The 18,268-nt window shown below is 38.7% G+C and overlaps 1 protein-coding gene and 1 pseudogene across 1 annotated transcript; one reads left to right on the plus strand and one right to left on the minus strand.

The window, feature by feature from the left end:
* The first annotated feature begins 3,144 nt into the window (after positions 1 to 3,144).
* LOC130737013 (uncharacterized) lies at positions 3,145 to 5,651 on the plus strand (annotated as a pseudogene).
* A 174-nt stretch (positions 5,652 to 5,825) lies between these two features.
* On the minus strand, positions 5,826 to 7,649 carry LOC130739424 (7-deoxyloganetin glucosyltransferase-like). Its single transcript, XM_057591710.1, has 2 exons — positions 6,998 to 7,649; positions 5,826 to 6,903 (listed from the first exon to the last, which is right to left on the minus strand). Exons 1-2 carry the CDS (start codon positions 7,527 to 7,529, stop codon positions 5,972 to 5,974), a joined length of 1,464 nt encoding a protein of 487 aa, XP_057447693.1. The 5' UTR covers positions 7,530 to 7,649; the 3' UTR covers positions 5,826 to 5,971.
* Between the last annotated feature and the right edge of the window lie 10,619 nt (positions 7,650 to 18,268).

An 18,268-nucleotide genomic window follows, 5' to 3' on the forward strand; every position in this document is an offset into this window, starting at 1 on the left:
TTTATGCGGACGTATTTATCGTGGTGAATTGGTTATAAATGGGTTATGTGTAAAGGGCTTGCCGGACTTGGGTGATAGTCTGTGCGCCGGTCACGGCTTGGGATTTTTGGGTCGTGATAAAGTTGGTATCAGAGCTTTGGCTGTAGGTCCTATTAGCTGCAGACATGAGGTAGTGATATAATCTTTCTAGTAAATTGTGAACCGCGGCACAACTTACTTCAAAGATGCTATTAACGCCCCATGAGAGTCCTAAAGTTGTTTCCAAAGTGTGATTTGAGTTTGTTCCTCATTCACTGAATTCTAAGTCATGTGTTATGTTTGATGAATATTCTTTGTTCTGTGAGGATACCACCTAAATTAGGATTTCTATTCGAAGACGATTAGCTTGTTAGGTCCCTCTGTAGGCATTTATGGTCGGCAATGTTCGACAGTGTAGTACAAGGTAAAGACCATCGCATAAAGACGTTGGTTGTTCGTTGATGTAGGAATAGTTAAGGTGTTTATATCGAGACAATGAAATTCATGAATGATAGAGTTTGCAACTGGTTTGAAGGGATTACTACATGATGGGAAACGATGTATTGGAGTTGTTATTGAGCAGCAACAAGAGAACCAACTCGAGACAATTTAGGAGCGTTGACCAAGGGTTAGACAAAAGGAGAAACAACAAGTAGGTGTCATTGGAGAGATTGATGTCATATTGGTTGTTCACATTAAGCTTAATTCTCATGTTTTTTCTAGTACTAGTGCAATCGTGGATCATAGGGGTTTATTGATGCTTTTTGAGAGTCTGTGGAGAGCACTTGGATGCTCACACATGCAATAGAGTTAACATCATTCCAGTTGAAGGTTGTAGAATATGATTGCCTTGATGACTTTGTGAGTACGAGAGCGGTAAAGGATTTGGTAGTCGAGGTTAGAAGCCAAGCTTGAGTCATTATTGTTACTCGTCAGGATACTCAGGAAACCAATGCAGTGGTCACGAGATTAGTTTGATATGTCCTTGAGATATTCATGTTTGTTTGATCCTGAAGCTATTCTCTCTTTGGTATAATTGTTGTTCACTTCTTAACTTAATACATTATATCCTTCTTGAACATGACGTTGATTGTTGCTACACTTCTTAGAGAGTTTTTATAGATGATTATGTTCATTGTTAACTTGAGGCATCCATTAGGGATTGAGAGTTGTTGGTAGGAATGATAGCTTTAAACATTTTTTATTTTGATGTGATCTCTGGGTATCATGATTTTTTGGACTGGAATAGCAAAGTAATGAGATTTGAATTACTTAGAGAGTTTCTTTCTTATTTAGGGAGAGTGAAGTTGGGAACCATGTAATCTAATTTTAGTGTCGAAGTTAGAAGGTTACTAACGAAGGGTTGTCATGGATACTTGACTTTAGGTAAAGGATACTCAAGCAGTTGAAATAAAAACAGAAGAGATTCTCGTAGTGTGTGAAATTCTTAATGCATTTTGGGAGAATTTCCTAAGGTACCATAAAGTTTTCCATAAATCTGGTTCTTGACACTAGTTTTGTTTGTGAAGAAGAAATATCTACTATGCAGTTATGTGATGACTACATGCAATTGGATTATGTGACAATACCTAACAAATCTCTTTTACCTCATTTAGATGAATGGTCTGATTGATGATAAGGAGCTCAACATTTTGAAAGAAAAAAAAGAAAGGGACTTGGTGATGTTTAAAGTGGCTATGTTTCACAGTTTCCAATAGACTTTGATGATGTTTTACAATTTTAATATTGGTTGTGTGTGCTTAATAGGAACTCTATTTCACAGTTCCTATGTTTCATAGGAACTTTGTGCTGTTCAAAGGTGGGGGGTTGGAATTTTCAGGACCTCTTGATCATATCAAGTTTAGATCATGGTTGTGGCTTAAGGCCAGGAATGAATGGTTTAGCGCTTCATTTGTTGAATGGAGCATGGACTTTCTTTCTGTTTTCTAGAAACTACATAAATTCAGTCAAGAACTTTGATCGTTTGGTCTCTCGTTGTGTTGCTGTGAAACTGGTTTAGTGCTGTTGTCAGTTTAAATTTGATTGTGCTGGTAGGGTGGTAGGGATTATAGTGATCCAATTCAAGGTCCATTTCTGCTGGGGGAACGTGGCTTCCATAAAATTAATTAGGGACACAAATCTTCCTTGGTTCTGAATATATTGGTGGTTGGAGATCATTGTTACTTCTCTTATTGGTTACATGTTGTTCTGTAGCAGGTCCAATTCATTTCCCTGGGCATGTGTTGATGGTTTTAATAGCACCATGAATAAGTTCCGCATTGTGGGTTGGAAGGGTCTGTAGGTGGAATATCTAAGTGTGTCTTCTACATTGCTAAGGTATAATTTTCCATTTAATTTGTCTCCTAGATTGATCCTTTTGTACTTGGGTTAGGGCACCCCTTGTGCTCCCTATTAATTCATTTGCTTATAAAAAAAAGAGTTTGAGGAGGGAAATATTAGAGGACTTCTATCATTATTTTTAAACCATACATTCTAGTTCTAGTAGACTGTATCAAGATGTGAAAGAATTTTGTCGGTGCGAAGGAATGAAGAAAGACATAGTGAATTTTGTTTCTAAATGTTTAGTATGACATGGATTGAAGGATAAGCACTAAGAACTAGAAGAGCTAGGTCAATTTATCGAGATATCACTATGGAAGTTGGAAAGTATTGTTGTGAATTTGGTGACAAGTTTTTTTAGGATCAAAGGTTATGATTATATTTAGGTAATCATAGATTAGTTGATTAAGTTTGCATATTTCTTATAAGTGAACACTACTTACATTGCAACTCAATATGCTAAGTGTCGTTTGGATGAGATTATTTCTTGCATGGTGTACCCTTAGTTATTTGTTCATATTGAGGAACTATATTCACTTTTTAGTTTTTCTAATCGTTTCGAACTGCTTTAGGAACTCACTTGACAATGAGGATAGGTTTCCATTCCCAAACAGGTGGCCATTCTTAGAGACTATTCAAATCTTATAGGATATGTTTCGTGTTTGTGTTTTAGACCTTAGAGATAGTTGTGATGATTATTTAACCCGGATCAAGCTTGATTATAATAACAATTATCAGTCTTGTATTAAGATGGCACCATTTGAAGCCTTATATGGTAGGAGATGAAGATCACCTATAGGTTGGTTCGAGGTTGGAGAAGCTAAACTTGTAGGCCCAGAACTTATTCAGGACGCAATAGAGAAGATTAAGATAGTTCGAGACCGCCTGGTTACAACTCAAAGTAGGCAGAAGTCATATGCTGATAAGAGGCGACGCCCTTTGGAGTTTGCAGTTGGTGACCATGTCTTTTTACGTGTTTCTCCAATGAAAGGAGTGCTACGGTTTGGTAAAAAGGGAAAACTGAGTCCAAGGTTCATTGGACCGTTTGAGGTATTGGAGACGGTTGGTTCTGTATCTTATCGTTTGGCACTTCCGCCAGATCTTTCTGCAGTTCATCCAGTCTTTCATGTTTCTATGCTGCGGAAGTACCTATATGATCCTTCTCACATCATCCATCATGAGGATGTACACGGAGCATCCAGTAGCTATAGTTGATAGACAAGTGAAACGTCTACGTTCTAAAGATGTTGGTTCAGTAAAAGTTCTTTGGAAAGGACCATCGAGTGAAGAGGCGACTTGGGAGGCCGAGGATATCATGCGGGAAAAGTATCCCCACTTGTTCGAATCTCAAGGTTAGTGTGACTTTAAAATTCGAGGACGAATTTTATATAAGGAGGGAAGATTGAAACGACCCGTTTAATGTTTATGAGCTTAATTATTATAATTGTCATTATCATATTATATTATATAAAAGTGATTATGCAAGGATGGGGGAGGAAAAAAAAAACGTGGTCTGATTGAAAAGGGGGTGGGGTCACGTAACCCACCTTTTGTTTTTTGAAAATAAGATACCCTAATTGTTTAAAGAAAAACCATTGAACCTACTCCCAATATTTCTTTCCCAGCCGTAACCTCCCTTTCTTCTTTCTCGACATATTCTCCTCCTTACTTCTCCCACAGAACTTCTTCAATTTCTTCTTTTACTCTTGTTCCAAAGGAAAACAACCCCAATTCCCCTTTAATATATATCCATTCACGAACAAGGTTGACGGGGTTTCAAATGGAACAAACCTGGTTTAACTGTTTGGAGTAGGAGTGGTGCTTTGAAGGAGAAGTAAATCCAGCCCTTCAGCATTGTCCAATTCAATTTATTTAAGGTATATTCTCAACCCATGAATTTGGAGAACGGCATTGTATCGTATCTGTATGTTAGATTAAGGTAAAATTATTTAGGGCTCTGAGTATACAATTGGGATTTCGTAGTTGCTCACGGGTAGTATGACATAAGATTATAGTTGCTGAAGGTTGAAATTTAATTTTGGTGATTCAGATTTGACGGGTGAAGGTTCGTTGGGTTGTCGCAAAATTGCTGAGGACGGTCCAGTTGGCTCGTTATAGCTGTGAGTGATTTTTCAATCACTGTGACTTACTTTTAATAATTATACGACTGATGATTTGATTATTTTAGCATATTGCATATTTATTTAAATTGGGGAAACATACTTTACAATTCGTGAATTATCTGAAAGCTGGTTTTATGAAAATGATCTGAGTCTGATTCTGAACTGACATGAGAAATGTATTTATATTGTTTTGATTTTGGAAATTATGTGAAACTGAGATTGTGAAATTGGAAAGTTGATTTTGGGACTTCAGATGAGACTTGAACTGGTTTGAGAAAACGGTTTTGGGGATCCTTGATAGAACCCCGTAGCCGTTAGCGGAGGTAACGGCCTAGGTGCACCTAACTAGTTTGATTCCGGGAGGAGAGGACTATCCGTTAGATGGAGCCGCCAGTGCACGGAAAGGGCTATCAACGAGATGTAGCTTCCCCCGATGATATGATACGATGTGACATGTGATACGAGAGAGGAAAGGGCTATCCGTTAGATGGAGCCGCCCCTATCGGATAGGCCATCCCTTAGGAGGAGAGGGCTATCAACGAGATGGAGCCGCCTCACGGTTCTACATGTGTGACCCTATTAAATTATATTTCTGATTTTTAAATGCTTTCATATGACTGACATGATTTTTATTCAGTTTCATTGAAACAGTTATTTATAAACTTGGCAGTTTGATCATCTCTTATTGGAAATGCTGCTTATTAATTTTATTAATATGATATATTTTATCCACTCTGAACTGATAGTGAAAAACTCGTGCTTCATATGTTTCCCTTTCCTGTTCATGGTGGTTGTTAAATCCTCACTAAGTCTTTGTGACTTACCCCTTTATTATTTCATCCACAGATTCTTCAGCAGCTGAGTAGCAAGCTGTTCTTGGATTCAGATTGTCAGTTGTCTTGCTGGTAGGCCTCCATCAGCTGGTGGCCTCATTGCTATGTTACTTCTTTGATTCTAGTTATCTGCAGCTATAGGGAGTCATAAGTGAATTTAGTTTGGGGTTGACGGTATCTTCTTAATTTTAAAGGTTGACATTGAGCGTCGAATTTTGGTTTTGTACCTTTTCTTGAAATTTGGATTTGGAGAATATTATTTAGCAGGTTATGTTATTTTGAGATTACTGAAATACAAAGGAGACTCTGTCTTTTTTTATAAATTTATGCGGACGTATTTATCGTGGTGAATTGGTTATAAATGGGTTATGTGTAAAGGGCTTGCCGGACTTGGGTGATAGTCTGTGCGCCGGTCACGGCTTGGGATTTTTGGGTCGTGACAGGGGCACTTAGCTTGCACAAACCATGAGGTTGTGCATGTTTACACAAGCTGAATTTACAGGTTATAGCATGTTGCAATACATGGGTGGGTTTTATTTAAAATTTGTTTTGCAAATATCTGCAGAACCATGCAGTTTGTCTCAGCCGAGCACATTAATCAGAAAAACACCTTTCATACTAAAAAGCATTTTCCCTGCATAATTAAAACACTTTAATCTATTTATTTTTAAGTAACACTTCCTTAATCAATTTGTCCAAGTTCATGTATGAACAACCACCAGGTCTAGTGTCTTCCTCTGCCTTCTTCTTTAACTCCATGGTTCTTTGCCTCATTTTCTTTCCTTTATCTCCCACCATCAATTCATGGATCAGATTCTCCACCTCCTCTCTCTTCACATTTGTATCAACTTCAATCCCAATATCCCATTCATTGCAAATATACCTACAGTTTGTTGGCTGATCGGCAACAAATGGCCAACACAACATTGGCACTCCTGCACAGATGCTTTCAATGGTTGAGTTCCATCCACAATGAGTCAAGAATCCACCAATTGAAGGGTGGTTCAGCACCTCCTCTTGTGGACACCAGCTTGCTATTAGGCCTCTATCTGAAGTTTCATTGACAAACTCAGATGACAGAATCACGGAGCCACCAATGACAAGATCAGGCCTAATGATCCACAAAAAGGATTTCTTGCTGTTGGCCAAACCCCAAGCAAACTCCAAGAGTTGCTCTGGAGTCATAACTACAATGCTGCCAAAATTCACATAAACAACGGACATGGGTTCCTTGGATTCAAGCCATTGGAGACACTTGGTATCTTCTTTCCAAAGATTGGAATCTAAAGGTGCCAATTGGTTATGCGGAATTTGATTTAAAAATGAAGGGAAAGGGCCAATGGCATAAAGAGAAGGAAACTTAGAGGTGAGGACATCCATGACATCACTCTCAAGTTCATTAGAAGTATTGAAAACAATAGCAGAGGCTCTGTGAACACTAGCTGCCACTTCAATGATAAATTCTACCATAAAATCATTTGCATCTGTTGTCCTTATAAAGCTAGGCAGATCCTTGAGTGGAAAGTTTTGCATACATGGAATCCAATCTACTTTAGTGTCCAAATATCCATTTGTTAGATAACTCTCATCTGCATATCATAATCACAAAAGTTATTTTGGCTTAAAACTTGCACACATATTATACTCTACAGACTGCAGAGAAAGAAGAACTTATATTGTTACCTTTGAGCGGTATGAGACCTTTCTCAAACAATGTACGAAAGTAGAAACCGGACAGGAAAGTAGATGCACTTGCTGAACAAAGGAGAACTATTGGTAGTGCAAGTTCTTCAGCAGCTTGCATAGTAAAGGTCATGGAACAATCAAAAACTAGGCAACTAACTGGGGGTATAAGACCAGCATTGGCCGAGTTGTTAAGTCTAGCAAGAAGGTCATTAAAGTGGGGGAGGAAGTTCTTTGTGATTGATTCACAAAGAGATATTACGTCTTGACTAACATCACCACCACCACCGCCGCCTTCCATGGGGGGAAGACCATCTGGGATGGTCTCAAAGCGAAAGCCAGGGAGGCCATCAAGGGCGTTGGGACCTCTTGATTTGAGCAAGCGCTTATGGTTGTATTCAGTGTGAACAAAGGTTATGTGAAAGCCTTTGAGGTGAAGCAGCTTTGCTAGTTTGAACAAAGGGTTGATATGGCCTTGAAGTGGATATGGAGTCAACACAGCATGTGGCTTTCTATCGGTAAAATAACTCATCTCTGAGTTTTCCTATGTGTATGTTTAGTGTGTAAACATGCTCTTTTATAGAGAGTAAAGGCCTAAGTTATCCTTGGATAGTGAGGTAATTAACCCTCATCATAATGCATTGAAGCAGACCTTCCACCACTCCACTTTCTCATGTGTCAGAAGCAGAAGAAAAAGATGGTGATGAATGAAGGAGCTAAACTTCGACTTTGTTACATATTCTTTTTTGTCCTTTTCCTCCTTCAAATAAATCAATTATTAGAGACATGTAATGATTCATGAGTATATATTCAACTATATGGAAATCTGTATCTTACTTAACAATTTTTTATTAAGAATTTGTTGGCATAGTAGATTTGCTTATGGATTTTTTAGGTTCATTTTTCAAAGTTTCAGTATTAGATTGTTTTTATTGTTAAGAACTTATCAATTATCATATATCTACATATACATATACCATCACCAATTGTTCTCGAATTTGGAAGGTTTGAAGAATAGTTATCCGGTATGGGGCTGTAGGCTTCATCCAAGTACTTGCAAAATCAATATGTGCATGCTAATCTGTGACTGTATTTGGTTTAGATGAATGAGAAGAGTCCCAATGACTTCTGACAGTGTTTCGCTAGTCTGTAGCTTGCATGAGCACGGGAAACTATGAAGAGAAAGATAGACACAAACACAAAATTTCAACTTCAGAAAACTTTAGAGAGCTATACAATTGTGAGGATTCTGACCCAAATTTCAGTTTTCTCATTGTATAGGAAATGCAATACAGTATCAAATTTGACCCCTTACAATTTCCATCATGTCCACTAAGGCACTAACCCGACATGTTTTTGTGATTGTGGACCCTGCCACAAGTTACAGCTTTGGTGCTAATGCAAGCTACACAAGATACAGAAATCAGAGGCATTAAGAGCATCTTTTTTTGTTTTTTTGAAATGGCATTAAGAGCATCTTTTATAAACCTAGTTGTGTTAGTCGTTAAATTAATTTTACAATTATTTTCCTTTTTTCGTATTATTACAAAAAAAAGTAAAAAAAATTATTTTTTATTATTTTAAATAACTTCAATTATTTTTTATTCCAATTCTTCAATGCTAAATGTTCTTGAAATGTATGTACCCAAAAAAATGTTATGGAAATGTGGATTTCAAATTGTCATATTTTTCATAAAATCATAGAAAAGATATTTAGGGCCTACAACTTTTGAAAAGCAACCAGTGCTGTGCTACATGTGCAAGTCGATTAAAATTGCATGTGAACTCATAAGTTACTCATGATGACTCAGTTGGCAACGCACGATGAGTGTGCAGGTTTATAGGAAGAGCTTTCAGGTTCAATCCTCACATAATACACTGGGGGTGGAAGGGGGATGAAGAGCTTTAAGTGTGACTAAATCCCAAATTTAAAATAGTCGGCATCCGAATGGAGGCCGAATACTGGAGACTGGGGTCTATACCAAAAATAAAATAAAATAATAAGTTGTTTAACAATTAATGGTTCTACTCTCACATCACTCATCGTATCACTTTTATTTTTGTCTTTTAATAAGTATATAACCTATGATGATTCTACGAAAACCAACTTTGTCGGTGAGTTCAGGGTTGAGGACCCCAACAAGTCTTTCACCTTGTAAGACCATAAATTATTTGCTCTCTATTCACCCTCCTGGTACTATTAATATAATATCTCTTCCAAGCATTCTGCATTTACATAACTGGAATAATCATAGAGGTTGATAAAATTGATTATGATTTTAGTATAAGTATACGCTTTGCATAGGAATTAACTTGAAACTCTACATTAGCATGCATTTGCTAACCTAGAAAGCCAAAATTTGGGCTTAGGAGGATGCCAAATGTTTTTTTCTTTTTAATTATGTTAGGGATTGATATGAAGGGGAAAAGGTACTTTGTGATTTCTTATAGTAATATGTAATTTTTAGGTTCTCTTTGTTTTGAAAAAAAAGATTCTACGAAAGTTCTTAATGATGTATGGATCATTTTATAGTTCTAATGTGAATCTGAAGCTATAAAGCAATGTGTTTGATGCCCTTCTATGCTCTTATCTTACTCATCATCTGCATAGTATCCCTACACAATCTGCCAATCCTTTCAAAAGAGTCCTGTTATGTTATGTAGTCTATTTGTAGTCCCACATTGCTTATGTAGTCTATTTGTAAGTCTCACATCGCTTAGAATAAGGAGGAGGTTGACTTACTCCTACTATATATAAGCACCTCATTGTAAGCATTATACACACCAAAGAAATATTACTACCTAGTGTAGCCGTGGACGTAGGTACACACATTGTGTTCCGAACCACGTTAAAAACTCCTGTGTGATTTTTCTTTCTCTCTTCTCTCCTTTCTATTATTGCTCCCAACAACTGGTATCAGAGCTTTAGGTTTGTGGGATAGATCCTCAGTTTAGAGGAAGAAGTGGGAGCAATGGCGCTAGAAGAAGGGAAGGTGAAGATCGAGAGGTTCGATGGTAGAGACTTCAGGTTTTGGAAGATGCAGATGGAGGACTATCTGTACCAAAATAAGTTGTATCAACCCTTGACAGGGAAGAAGCCAAACGACATGAAGCAGGAAGACTGGGATCTGTTAGATCGACAGGCCCTTGGTGTGATCAGATTGACGTTATCCAAAAATGTTGCCTTCAACATTGTGAATGAGAAGACTACTGCAGATCTGATGAAGGCATTATCAAATATGTACGAGAAGCCATCTGCCGCCAATAAAGTACATCTGATACGACGTCTATTCAATCTCAGAATGGGAGAAGGTAACTCTGTAACTGAACACATTAATAGCTTTAATACAACTATTTCGCAGCTATCGTCAGTGAAGATTACCTTTGACGACGAATTGATGGCCTTGAGTCTGTTACAATCCTTACCGGATAGTTGGGCTGAAACTGTCACTGCGGTTAGTAACTCCGCAAGGGATAACAAGCTGAAGTTTGATGACATCAGAGACCTGATCTTAAGCGAAGATATTCGCAGGAAAGATTCAGGAGAGTCTTCAAACACTTCCGGTTCAGCATTGAATACTGAAAGTAGAGGAAGAGGTAGCCAGAAGAGTCACAATCAAAGCCAAGGCCGAGGTAGATCAAAATCAAGAGGCAGAAGTCAGACAAGAGTCAGGAATGACATCACTTGCTGGAATTGTGACAGAAAAGGTCACTTCACCAATCAATGCAAAGCCTCAAGGAAGAAGAAAATTTACCAAAAGAGGCAAGATGATGATGAATATGCTAATGCAGCAACTGAGGAAGTAGCAGACGCATTAATTTGCAGCTTGGATAGTCCTGTTGATTCATGGGTTATTGATTCAGGTGCATCTTTTCATACTATTCCTTCAAAAGAATTATTATCTAACTATATATGTGGAAAGTTTGGAAAGGTTTATCTTGCAGATGGAAAACCACTTGATATTGTGGGAAGAGGTGATATTGATATCAGATCCTCTAATGGAACTCTCTGGACATTTCATAATGTCAGACATGTCCCTGGAATAAAGAGAAATTTGATCTCTATAGGCCAGTTGGATGATGAGGGTTATCACACCACTTTTGGAGGTGGAGCTTGGAAGGTGACGAAAGGCAATCTGGTTGTAGCTCGAGGAAAGAAACGAGGCTCCCTTTATATGGTTGGAGAGGAGGACATGATAGCAGTAACTGAAGCTGTCAATAGCTCATCTATATGGCATCAAAGACTTGGACACATGAGTGAAAAAGGAATGAAGATCATGGCATCAAAGGGTAAGGTGTCAAATTTGAAGCATGTTGATCTTGGTGTTTGTGAGCATTGCATTTTGGGGAAACAGAGAAAGGTTAGCTTCTCAAAAGCAGGCAGGAAATCAAAATCAGAAAAGCTCGAATTGGTGCATACAGTAGGGTCCAGCCCCAGTGAAATCTCTTGGATGCTCACGCTATTATGTCACCTTCATAGATGACTCAACAAGAAAGGTATGAGTTTATTTTCTCAAAAATAAATCTGATGTGTTTTCTGTGTTTAAAAGGTGGAAAACAGAAGTTGAAAATCAGACAGGCTTGAAGATTAAGAGTCTGAAATCTGATAATGGCGGGGAGTATGACAGCCAGGAGTTCAAAAAGTTTTGTTCAGAAATTGGGATCAGAATGATCAAGACAATACCAGGTACACTTGAGCAAAATGGTGTCGCGGAAAGAATGAACATGACCTTGAACGAAAGGGCTAGATGTATGCGAATCCAGTCCGGGTTGCCAAAAATGTTTTGGGCAGATGCCATTAATACAGCAGCTTACCTGATAAATCGAGGACCATCTGTTCCCTTGGATTATCAGTTGCCTGAAGAGGTATGGTCTGGTAAGGAGGTAAGTCTTTCACATTTGAAAGTCTTCGGTTGTGTCTCTTATGTTCTTATAGACTCTGATAGGAGAGACAAATTGGACCCCAAGGCCATAAAATGCTTCTTTATTGGCTATGGGTCTGATATGTATGGCTACAGGTTTTGGGATGAACAAAACAGGAAAATCATTAGAAGCAGAAATGTTACTTTTAATGAAAGTGTGCTTTATAAAGACAGGTCTTCTGCAGAATCTATGAGTTCAAGTAAACAGTTGGAACTTTCTGAAAGAGTGGCATTGGAAGAAATTTCAGAAAGTGATGTAGCCAAAAGAAACCAGATTAATCCCGAGAACGAGGATGATGGGGTAGAAGTTGAGCTGGAACAAGAGCCAACAGCAGTAATTGAAACTCCTATAACTCAAGTGAGGAGATCTACAAGAACGCCGAAAGCACCACAAAGGTATTCTCCTTCGTTGAATTATCTGTTGTTAACTGATACTGGAGAGTCAGAATATTTTGGTGAAGCCATGCAGGGGAATGACTCTATCAAGTGGGAGCTAGCAATGAAAGACGAGATGACGTCCCTTCAGAAGAATGGAACATGGTCTCTGACCAAGTTACCAGAAGGAAAGAAAGCTCTACAGAACAGATGGGTCTATAGAATGAAGGAAGAATCTGATGGCAGCAGAAGGTACAAGGCAAGACTTGTAGTGAAAGGGTTTCAGCAGAAGCAAGGAATTGACTTCACAGAGATTTTTTCTCCAGTTGTCAAAATGACCACTATAAGAGTTATCCTGAGTATTGTAGCTGCAGAGAATCTTCACTTGGAGCAGTTAGATGTTAAAACTGCATTCCTACATGGTGATTTGGAAGAAGAGATTTATATGACACAACCTGAAGGTTTTGAAGTTCTAGGCACGAAGAATCTTGTATGCAAGCTTCACAAAAGCTTGTACGGTCTGAAACAGGCACCGAGACAGTGGTACAAGAAGTTTAATGAGTTTATGAGCAACTCAGGTTTTAATAGATGTGACATGGATTATTGTTGCTATGTTAAGAAATTTGCTGACAATTATAGTATTCTTGCTTTGTATGTTGATGACATGTTGATAGCAGGATCAAATATGACTGAAATTAACAGGTTGAAGCAACAGATGTCAGAAAACTTTGAGATGAAGGATCTTGGTCCAGCCAAACAAATCCTTGGTATGAGGATTTCCAGAAATAGATCAGAAGGTGTTCTGAAGTTGTCCCAAGAGAAATATGTTGAAAAATTACTGGACAGATTCAACGTTGGAGATGCCAATACCAGAAGCACTCCTTTGGGAAATCACTTAAAGTTTTCAAAGAAGCAGTCCCCACAAACAGGTGAAGAAGAAAGTTACATGACAACAGTTCCTTATGCATCTGCAGTAGGGAGCTTGATGTATGCTATGGTTTGTACAAGACCTGATATAGCACATGCAGTGGGAGTTGTCAGCAGATTCATGTCAAATCCTGGGAAGGAGCATTGGGAAGGTGTAAAGTGGATACTGAGATATCTTAAGGGTTCTTCAAGAATGTGTCTATGCTTTAGAAGAAATTATCTCACTTTACAGGGGTTTTCTGATGCAGATCTAGGAGGAGACTCAGATGGTGGAAAAAGCACCACAGGTTATATTTTCACCTTAGGAGGAACTGCTGTGAGTTGGAAGTCTAAACTTCAAAATAGAGTTGCTCTCTCAACCACTGAATCAGAATATGTTGCCATTTCAGAAGCAGCCAAGGAGATGATATGGCTGAAGAATTTTCTCAAAGAATTGGGAAAAGAACAAGATGTTCCTCCATTGTTTAGTGACAGTCAAAGTGCTATTTGCCTTGCAAAAAATCCTGTCTTTCACTCCAGATGCAAGCACATACAGATGAAGTATCACTTCATCAGAGAACTTATCAGTGATGAAGAATTATCTCTGTTCAAGATCTTAGGGTCAGAGAATCCAGCTGATATGTTGACCAAGACTGTTACAGCTGATAAGCAGAGGCTTTGCATTGCCTCAGCTGGCCTTCGAGGATAATTGAAGACGAAGGCGCTACACTAGGTGGAGAGCATATTAGCTTATTGCTTACAAGAAGTACTACAATTAGACTCCAAGTGGGAGAATTGTTATGTTATGTAGTCTATTTGTAGTCCCACATCGCTTATGTAGTCTATTTGTAAGTCCCACATCGCTTAGAATAAGGAGGAGGTTGACTTACTCCTACTATATATAAGCACCTCATTGTAAGAATTATACACACCAAAGAAATATTACTACCTAGTGTAGCCGTGGACGTAGGTACACACATTGTGTTCCGAACCACGTTAAAAACTCCTGTGTGATTTTTCTTTCTCTCTTCTCTCCTTTCTATTATTGCTCCCAACAAGTCCAACAAATTCGGCAATTCTACTCTTGAATTCTGGTAGGTACTTCGACTTAATGAGTCTCTACTTTGTCAAAAAGCTCGATCCAAATGGATTTCTGAGGGAGACCAGAAAACAAGCTTTTTCCATTCTACTATAAATTGGAAGCGACGAGCTAATGCTATAGTGGGTTTGGTTGTTGATGGCACTTGGGAAGAGCATCCTACGCGGGTCAAGGAGGCTGTTCATAGTTTCTTTGAAGCTAAATTTAAATCAGTTGCTGGATCGAGACCTCGGTTGGGTGGAGTTCAGTTCAAGACCCTATCTGACTTAGATAATTCTGTTTTGACAGCTCCTTTTTCTGATGAAGATATTCGGGCTACTGTGTGGGACTGTGGTGGCGATAAAAGCCCGGGTCCGGATGGGTTTAATTTCAAATTTATCCAAAAATTCTGGCCAATTTTAAAGGGTGATTTTTCGAAGGTAGTGAAGGATTTCCATAAGCGGGGAGCTTGGCCAAAAGGTTGTAATGCATCCTTTATCGCTCTCATTCCAAAGGTAAGTTCCCCTCAGAACTTAAATGAATTCAGACCTATCTCACTAGTTGGCTGTATATACAAGGTAGTCTCAAAGTTGCTTGCAGTACGTCTGAAGACGGTCATAGGGAAGCTGATTGATGAACGTCAATTTGGGTTTATTGGAGGGCGGTATATGCTTGACAGTGTTGCAATTGTGAATGAGGTTGTTCATGAGTCTAAGGCCAAGAAGCGATCGACATTAATCTTCAAGGTGGATTATGAAATGGCGTATGATTCAGTGGAGTGGGATTTCTTACTGTATATGATGAAACGCATGGGGTTCAATGATAAGTGGATTTCCTGGATTAAATGTTGTTTGGAATCTTCTTCAATATCAGTGTTGGTTAATGGCAGCCCTACCGGTGAGTTTAGAATGGAACGTGACCTTCGGCAAGGCGACCCACTTGCCCCCTTCCTATTTCTTATTGTGGCGGAAGGATTAAATGGATTATTTATGAATGCTGTTAATTTTGGTGACTTCAAAGGCTACAAGGTGGGTATGAGTGATTCCTGTGTTGTTTCCCTCCTTCAGTTTGCTGATGACACTATTTTTATGGGGGAAGCAACGTTTCAGAATGTGGTGGTAATGAAGGGAATCCTTAGGTGCTTCAAACTGATTTCCGGTCTCAAAGTGAATTTCCACAAGAGTAAATTAGCTACTATTGCTCTTGATACAGGTCCTGCCCAATGCTTTGCTTCTTTTCTTCACTGCAAATTAATGAGCATCCCATTTGTGTATCTTGGGATCCCTATTGGTGCTAGAGAGGATCGTCTTCGAACTTGGGAACCGGTTATTGCTAAATTCAGAAGTAGACTCTCAGCATGGAGGCGTAAATCTGTATCTTTTGGTGGTCGCGTTTGCCTCATTCAGAGTGTCTTATCTGCTCTTCCATTATTTTATCTGTCATTTTTTAAAGTGCCTACCTGTGTGGTCAAAATCTGCAACAGGTTGATGAGAGACTTCCTTTGGGGTGGAAGTGAAGAAGAACGGAAGATTGCTTGGGTTAGCTGAGCTACTATTTGTAAATCCAAAGATACGGGGGGTTTGGGGATCAAGGATTTAACACTGTTTAATAAAGCACTGCTCGAAAAATGGCGCTCTGATCCCAGTTGCTTTTGGAGTCAGGTTCTTCAAGCAAAGTATTCAGTTGGTTCTTTCCCTCAGGAATCAGCATGGTGGCGGGATGTTCAAGGGGCATGTCTTGTTGATGAGGTGAGCTGGCTTGACGCAGGTACAAAAAAATCAGTACGTATGGGCAACAATACAAATTTTTGGCATGAAGATTGGTCAGGTTGTGGCTGCTTCCGTGCTAAATTCTTCCGTTTATATCACTTGTCAAAATTAAAATGGGCTTCAATAAACCAATGTGGAAACTGGATTAATGGTAAATGGCAGTGGGAGCTTTTGTGGAGAAGACCATTGGTGGGTCGAGAGCAAATTTGGGCAGCAAGCTTGATGTCTGATATCGCAGGAACTCGGTTGATAGAGGGGTCTCCTGACCACTGGACTTGGCTGGCCAGTGGTGATGGCCTATATACAGTTAATTATGCCTATCTTTTTTTGCAGGGATCATTATCTTTGGAACATGATCAGGCGCTTTCCGATGTGTGGCGGTCCTTGGCTCCTTCGAAGGTCAAAGCTTTCGCTTGGCGAGTCCTTCTTGATCGCATTGCAAGCAAGGAGAATCTAATTAAGAGGAAGGTACTGGATGATCAGGGGCAAGCACAATGTAGCCTCTGTAATGTTCATTTGGAGTCCACTTGGCACTTTTTATTTTCGTGCCCGGTTTCGACGCATCTCTGGCAGCGTGCGGCAGATTGGATTGGAGTGAACCTAGGCACGACATCTTCTCCAAGGGACCATCTCATGCAGTTTAAAATTGGTTGGAGCAACATTCAAAGGCGGGTTTCATTAACTGTGTGGCTGGCAATACTTTGGACACTTTGGTTAGGGAGGAATTCACTTGTGTTCAGAGGGAATCAATTTAATCATGAAGAGGTTCTGGATCAAATTAAAAGACATTCATGGACTAGGATGAAAGCAAATGTCAAGGATTTCTGTTACTCTTTTTATGATTGGCATTCTAATCCACTATCATGCATTCAAGGCTTATGATGTGAGCTGGTTTGTAGGTCTGTTTATGGAATTGCAGTATATGTTTTGTGGGGTGGTTGTCTACTTTCTTTGCTTTGCACTCATGGGCTGTTTGGAAAGAACCTATTCTATCCTGTGACTTGTGCCTTGTGTGATGTTTTGGCTTGTGGAATGGCCTTTGGAACTGTGCGTGGAGTTTGGTGGTGATGTAGTATGATGGAATCTGGTTTTGCTAGCTGGAGAATAATACTTTAAGTGGGGTTGTGTTGGGTTTTTTGTATTTCTCCTGGGAGTGCTGCTTAGTTTTTATAGTTAGTGTACTCTTTTTCCTTGCTAGGTTTTTCCCAAGGGGGTTTTCCTATCAAGGTTTTAATGAGGCATTCCTATAAAGACTTGCTCCCAGTGAGAGGGGGGTTTTTTTGTTTTTGTTTTGAGCTGTTTTTCCGGTTAGTGTCTTTTACTCTTTTGTTTCTATCTTTTCCTGTATTGAGTTGAAGTACCCCTTGTATTTCATTCAATAAAATTTGACTTATCTAAAAAAAAACTCTGATTATCACCTGAAACCCATGCTAATCAATTCCTTCCCATCAAATTCTACAATTTTCACTACTCTGTAAATTTTAAAAGCATGGGAACACAAACTATTTGTAGGGTCCACAATCATGTATATTAGGCTCAGGGATCCGGTGATGATTTTTTTTTCGTAATACAAATATCTCTACGGGGAGACAATTATGTTCGTGCCGGAGATATTCACAAAATTTTACTTGTCTCATTGATTAGGAAATTTAATACAATGTCAAATGAGACCCCTACAATTCCCATAACAATGTCCTCTGACCCGACATGTTTTTATGATTATGGACCCTGCCACAAGTTACAACTTCGGTACTCATGTTTTTATGATTATGTACTTTAAAAGTTTTTAAGTTAGTGAAATAAGTTTTATACTAATTAAACTAATTGAAAATCAATTTCTTAAAAAAAACATCAAACAACTTTTAACTTAAAATTTATTTTTACGGACTTTTTAACAAACAACTTCTACTTTTTTTAAACTCTTATTTTAAGCTTTGACTTAAAAGTAAGCTTTGCTAGTTTGCTAACTTGTTTATGAATAAATTTGGCTTGTTTATAAATAAATTTGTATTAGTATATTTTTTTCACTCTATTTACAATTAGACTTATTTGCCTAATTAAATTTTTTGAGTGTTAATCAAGGTATTCTCAAAGCCGATAGCTGTGAGACTAAAATTTGGCTCACTATCAGCACACTAAGCGGTAGGAGGCTGATCAATGTGTTTTCCATTCGCAAGAGTTGTGAATTGAACCCGAACCAACCACTTACTTAAGGGGATGA

This window comes from Lotus japonicus, chromosome 2 (genome assembly GCF_012489685.1).
Source record: "Lotus japonicus ecotype B-129 chromosome 2, LjGifu_v1.2".
Lineage (NCBI taxonomy): Eukaryota > Viridiplantae > Streptophyta > Magnoliopsida > Fabales > Fabaceae > Lotus > Lotus japonicus.

Bases quoted from the DNA above. Each gene is read 5' to 3' on its own strand.
- LOC130739424 (XM_057591710.1), bottom strand. From the start codon at position 7,529: ATGAGTTATTTTACCGATAGAAAGCCACATGCTGTGTTGACTCCATAT. The intron at 6,904-6,997 runs GTAACAATATAA...TATGATATGCAG, and splicing joins AGGTCTCATACCGCTCAAAG to ATGAGAGTTATCTAACAAAT.